Below are 6,691 nucleotides of genomic sequence, written 5' to 3'. Positions count from 1 at the left end.
GAGAGAGAGAGAGAGAGAGAGAGAGAGAACATGAGTTTGAGGTATGGGAAATAGAACGGGGAGAGGGGGATGTGGGCGAATGTGTAGGTCGGTGGGGCCTGAAATGGTGTCAAAACTTGTTCTCCTCTCTCTCTCTTTCTGTTTGAATTACTTGTCTACTCTAGCTCATTGGGAGTTTGGTGGAGTTTTTGTGTTAATGGTGGTGGTTTCACACCCTAAAGTCAAAAGTTGCAGTCTTGCATCCTATGTACGTTGACAGATTCACAAAAGCTAAGACACATTTGTACCTGCAAGGGATACTTGTGCATAAAAAATGACAGTGCAGAAAGGCGTGATAAATATATTTCTTTTGCTTTGTCCGCTTCCAGTTGAGACTACATGCGGTTAGACAAATTTCATTTTTAATTAACGCCATTTTATTTGTTGAACGTGGGGTAAACTGTTAGAAACTGGTGTTAATTTTATGTACATCAATGTTTTAGTGGCTTTTCGAACTGAGTTGGTGTATCACACCACTATACGGCCACCCCCCTAGCCATGTTTCATCTGCCAAATACGATTTGTGGGTGGTTGGCGGGTGCTCTGGTTTGGTATGCTTCTTCTTTCCTATCAAACATCTATGGTCCCTTTCTCCCTTCTTTTTTATGTTTGTTACTCTCTTGTAACTCATCTAATCTGCTGACGCTCATATGACCTTATGCAGTTGCGAGCGCCTTGCAACCTCTACTAAAACACAAACAAAATACGATTTTAGCCTCGAAATTTGACTTTTTGTGTACATGACGCATTGCCCTGAACTTTTAAGACTGCGCTGTGTGATGTTCTTCGCTCTTCACTGTCTATAAACATTTGGTAGCGAGTCGTGGCGCACCGTGGGCCACGCCATCATATCCAAAAGAAGGTTAGAACACCTTCTCGCTATAGTTAATTATTATTCTCGGACTCGCAACCGTAAGGTCATGGGTTCGAATCTCGCCAGGGGCCCGACGTTGTGTGCTTGGGAAAGGCACTTTGCACAAATTTTCCCCACTTCACCCAGGTGGAAATGGGTATCCGGCTATAGACAGTGAACGATCTTGTCAGTTTGATAGTGTTTGAGCGCGTGAAATCCGCAGCTTGCACTGTATGCTTCCGCGGAAGCCGAGAATGTTTCTGAGTGTTCTCAGAGGGTCTGCTGGGGTAATAATAGTTGTACAGCGCATAGAGCATGCTCTTGAGCTTGGATATGCGCTATATAAATGCAATTATTATTATTATTATTATTATTATTATTATTAAGTGTGCGAGCACCACTTCTCCTCCACCTCCTCCTTTTTGTGTCCTTCAACTGGGTTAACGTTGTCCAATGTTATCGGAGACTGACGCTCAATCGGGAATCTCATCACTTAGACAGACCTCGCTTGTTGGGGTTTTTTTTTAGTTGTTTTTTTTCCCCCCAAAAGGGACGCTGTACCGGCCACATATCGTAAGAATCCGTAGAAGAGAAGAGGGTTTGGGTTTTTTATAATGGAGGGGAGAGTACTGTTTCGTTTAGATCAGATCGGATACAGTGAGGTAACAGTTAAATGTAATCCCCTCCCCCTAAAAAAAAATTTAAAAATTACGAAATGTTTAACCTTATGCGATATAACCATGGTCACCGGCGTGGAGGAACCACTGTGAGCTTGTAGGTTGTCTCCCAGGGACAGGAAGCAGTGGGCTGTGATTGTCGAATATCTTAAAGCCGTGAGGGAAATGGGGGGGGGGGGGTATTCAGACGAACCTACTTAAACGGTCACCTGTAGAAGTCAATCACCTGTAATAACGAACGGTCTCATTTCCTTTCCTGTGTATATTGGTGAAATTATATTGGAACTGTCATAAACAGTCTCTTGTCCAAGACGGCTACTTTTCTCCTCGGTTAAGGAAAGCAGCCGTCTCAGACAGTTTTGAATGTATTTTACTCTTAACCTCTGTAAAACTTGCGGTAAGTCAGAACATCGAGCCGTTTCGCAAGTTCTGCATTATAATAGGAGGTATAATATCTACCCCCGTACCTCCGCGTAAAGAGCAGGAGGCCTGGTGTGCTGTGTATGTCCCAAGGCCAAAACGTGTCCTCTCGCTCGGGCAGCTGGAACCGTTTACCTCCCCTTGGAAATGGCATCGCCTCTGGTGCGGGGGCTTGTTCCCGTCAAGTGGCGAAAAGAGCAGGACAGCCAACCGAGCCAGCCACACGTTTTGGCCTCTTCTTCTTCTTCCTCGGCTCGAGCACTGATCCTCCGCCTGTGTTGAGGTGTTAAAGAAAGCTGTGTGGATGTTTCCTTGTTGTTTCCTCGTGTTCTGTGGTGGTTCAGAGAATCATTTTTCCTAATATTATCTTAAACGAAGGGTTGTGGTTGGAATATTCTTTTTAAAATAACCGTACGGTACATGTATTTTTCTTATTATCCTAAAAGTTAGCGATACGTAAGCGTCAGCTGATTTGCCGAAAATAATATTTCCGCAACCATGACAATGATCTGTTTAACGACGTTTATTTGGAACAATTCTGTTTGTATGTGCGACCCAAAGCCAAATAAAAACAGCGCTATTGATCTGTCCTAGAATGGACAATGTGGTTAATTTATCATGTCCCATGTATGCGGGCATGTGTGTAGCGGAATCTGTGTTATTCATTTGGATTATTGTGGTAAAATTAATTATGTACAAAAGTTGAATACTCGGTGATACAGGTGACTGGTGGTCGTCAATGACTGGCGTTGGTAACACATTGTGTCAGTTCTGTCGTGGGTTCGTGTGTTTGTGTTGTGCATTTTGGATGACTTGACTCTGATAGGGTGGTTTGAGGGACCTCATCGTACCTCTCATTTTTTAATCCTGTCATCTTAAACATATGTAATATGTTTTGCATCTTAATTTCATCTGCTCGTATTTAATTAAATTTAGGGTTAATAAGTTCTGAACACATTCGAATTATTCCTTGTTCAGAGAAGGACAGTTGGTTTGTTTAATATTATTTGTGATTAGTTATTTAATCAACTGTTTCATTGTTTCTAGTTTGACTGTTTTGTTTGTTATGAATGTTCGTTTACTTCGATACAAGTTATGACCCCCGCTGTGATTGTTTGCTGTAAAGGCAAACATTATTTATCTCTCCTTTTTTTTTCTTCCATTCTTGTGTTCATTATATATTGAACTCAAAATTATACATTTGACGGGGTTGTTTTTTCTTTTCTTAATTTGAATGTAATTTACTTTTGTTTTTATTCATTCCTTTATCTATTTTGTTCATTTTATCTATTTGTGTCTGCCTTCTAGGACCGCACTTTTCTTAAAGAAACAAGCTCAAGTTCTCTTTGCTTTTGCCCAGTATCCATTAAGTGTTTTATTTCTCCCTTCCCAGGCGTGTCCCGCTCCATGGGTTTGGGAGCTCGTCCGCCCGGCTCACCCTCTGGTCTGAGTTCGTGCCCCACCAACAGCGGCGGCCTGTTCTCCTCCAACAAGACCGGAAACGGCCCCATCAACGTCAACGGACTCCACGACAACATCCCCGGTGGCCCCGGCAATTGCTACAACAGCCACCCCGGCAACTCCAACAGCAGCAGTAGTAGCAATAGTGCCACCACCAACAGCAGCAGCAGCAGCAAGAGTGTATCAACATCGGTAGTCCCGGCGGCGTCATGCAGCGTCCTGTGCCCGCTGTGCCGGCATGAGTGCAGCAGGAGCCAGAGACTGGAAGATCACCTGGTCCGAGAACACAACGTGGCGCCAGACGGCGTGCAGCGGCTTATGTGTATGGTGGAGATGCCTGCAGCAGCAGCAGCAGCAGCGGCGGCCGCAGCAGCAGCAACTACTACAACTACAACAAACGCCACCGCCATGCCCACCACCACCTCCTCCTCCTCGTCCTCATCGTCGTCATCTGTGTCCCCACCCGCCTCGTCATCGCCTCTACCGCCGTCGTCGTCTCTCCCCGCTGTGCCACTCCTCTCTGCCACAGCGTCTGCGGCGACCGCCTCCTCATCCTCCCCTCTGACAACGTCGACCATGTTGGATACGGCGGCGTCTGCACCTTTATCTACGTCGTCGTCGTCATCACCGCCAGCGCCTGTAACGGCGATGACGTCTGACGAGAGCTGTCAGTTGCCAGCCCCAGCCCCGAAGACAACGGCTTCATCTCCATCTCCCAATTTAACATCTCTCCCGCATGCCGGTTCAGACGAGAAAACAGGTTCGTTGGCGAATACATCATCAGCGCTACCAACTGCGGCAAACGCTGCTACAGCAGAAGCAAAAACAACAGCTACCCCTGCTGTACCCACAACGACATTTAATAATGACACTATGGACGTCAAGTCGTCTGGCATCTCGTCGTCAGCAGCCGTGTGTGAAGATTCTGACGAGAGAAAGGTAGACGAGTCCGTCACTCCTGAAGTCCGAGACCAGAACGGGTTGGACGTCATTCCAAAAGCCAGGCCATCCTCTTTTACAGGCTCGTCAGCTCCCAGGGAGGGGTTCTCCTTATTACCGACAGTACCCACGACCACCACAGTTCCGTCGTCGTCTTCATCTTCATCTAACAACGGTGGACAGTTGACCACAAACTCCTCCCCTTTTACTTCAATGCCCAGACTACTGAAATCAGACAGCCGCACGGACATATCAATGACTAGCAACGAGAGAAAAGAGATTAACCTGGAGCTTTTGGAGGCAGAGCATTCCAGTCTGTTGGCGAAAGACGGTGAGTTGCGTTGTGTTGCAATAGAAAGGCATACTATTTCTTGGGTCTCTTAAGTTGTTCTGTCTTAGAATGTGTGTAGGTTTCTCAAGTTGTTCTCTTAGAATTTTTGTCTCTGATGGGCTTATGGGACTGATTAAAACCTGCAAATACTTTGCCATATCGACAGACCGAAGGGCTAGAACCCAGATGGCCGCTGGATCGGAAAAGTAAAAGTAAAGTATGGGCTTATGGGAAAGTATGGGAAGGATTTGTTTTTGAATTTTTCTTCTACTTAAGAAAAGTTTTTGTTTTGTTTTTTGGGGCATTTGGTATTGTTATTGTGGGTTTTTTTTATTAATCTAATTGTTGTTGTTGTATTGTTGTTGTTGTTGGGGGGGTTTTTTTTGGGGGGGGGTGGGGTGTTTTGTTATTATTTGTTTATTTGTTTGTTTATTGTTGTTGTCGTTGTTTTGTTTTTTTAGAGAGTGGACCTAGAACTAGATGACTTGGATGTAATGGTCTGGTTCTTTGATTTGCGCGCAGAAGACCCGATATTCCGTTTCCTGCTTGGGGAAGTTCATTTAATCGAATAGCCTCTGTCTCTTCGCTGGTGTTCTCCATTCCATCAAGTCCGGGATGTTGTTACCGGGCAGGGTCGAAGCAGCCCACCATCTATAGTGTCCACATTAGATGGAGAGAGATGTGAAATATTTTCAATAATAAATAAATAAATAAATAAATAAATAAATAATAAATTACACTTTTATTTGTCCCAGAAGGGCACTTTGTTTTACAATGGCAAACATACATACATAATTATAAATACGTACATACATAAATACATACATGCATAAATGCATACATAAATACACTCTATTACACAAATACAGAACAGTTTACAAACAATGCCACTGTCAGTCGCCACTGTGCAGCGCCCTGTAATTTGAGCTAGGGTTGTGTCTTGCTCAAGGACACACTCCAGTGACCACCCATCTGATCCCCGTGTCACTGACACTTGCTTGACATTGCTTGAGTCAAAACTCACTACTCACTTAGCCACTGGAGCCCCCGAGCGTTGTTGCCGTTATACTGTCTGTCCCTTTAACTTTGTCTTTCCCCCTAATTAAATCGGATGCTGATTTAAACTTCCCTTTTGAGTTTCGAGGAATGTTACTTTTATGCTGCAGTCTCTTTGCGCCACATGGGTAGTCAGAAGTTTGGGTAGGTCCTGTTCCTTTTCTTTCACAGCGTTGTTTAAGTCTTGTCTTCTTTTTCCCTTCACTTAATAGCTGGGGGCTTTTTCTTGTTAACGAACTCCACTAAATCAAACCTTTGTGCTCTTAGTAAAGTAGTCTGCAAATATAAGAAAAAGGGAACTGACTGTTTTCTGCGTTTTCGACCTTATTAACACGACCTAATGTTTCTTTTTAAAAAACCAGTTTGAATTTATTTTATTATATAATCTAGTTCGTTTATTATTCGTTCATGTATTTATTTGTGCATTCATATTCTCTTTTGTTTATTTACATTACTTTGTTTAGTTGATTATTTTTTCTGTACTTCATTTAATGTTTATATAATAATTTCTTTATCAATTCATGTGGATTGATTTAATTTATTTACTTCCGAAAAACAAATCGCCGAGTGCTAGAGCATATGGTGAACAGTAACCTTTCGGAGTTGAAAAAAGGGGTGCTCGAAGATTTGTTTTTCCTGAAGCGATTCAAGGAACTGGAAAAATTAAACAAACGAAGGGTAACCCCTCCTTGGCAGCTTGCTCCCGAGCTATTGTTATCTTGACAGGCTGGGGCTTCTATTCCTGAACAGGAAGATGTCATTCTGAGACACAGAAAAAACATATTTCGAGAGAAGGGCTGGAGACAAAACGTCGAAATCTCATCGGGGCGATTTCTTGTTTTTTGCTTTTCTTTTCCTGCCCATCCCCTTATCCCCGTTCTCTTTCTCTCTCTTTCTCTCTCTCTCTCTCTCTCT

General features: G+C 43.7%; 1 protein-coding gene across 1 annotated transcript in view; it reads left to right on the top strand.

Annotated features, from left to right (window-relative positions):
• LOC101864294 (zinc finger homeobox protein 4) overlaps positions 1–6,691 on the top strand; it is a gene marked incomplete in the record, with an annotated part of 49,709 nt that overhangs the window by 6,278 nt on the left and 36,740 nt on the right. Inside the window, 1 exon segment of the mRNA XM_035969312.1 lies at positions 3,383–4,720. Within this exon segment, the coding sequence (XP_035825205.1) occupies positions 3,383–4,720 (1,338 nt within the window).

Source organism: Aplysia californica, unplaced genomic scaffold, assembly GCF_000002075.1.
Source record: "Aplysia californica isolate F4 #8 unplaced genomic scaffold, AplCal3.0 scaffold00136, whole genome shotgun sequence".
Taxonomy (NCBI): domain Eukaryota; kingdom Metazoa; phylum Mollusca; class Gastropoda; order Aplysiida; family Aplysiidae; genus Aplysia; species Aplysia californica.
Note: the sequence above shows the minus strand (reverse complement) of the source record. Positions and strands in the feature narration are given on the sequence as shown.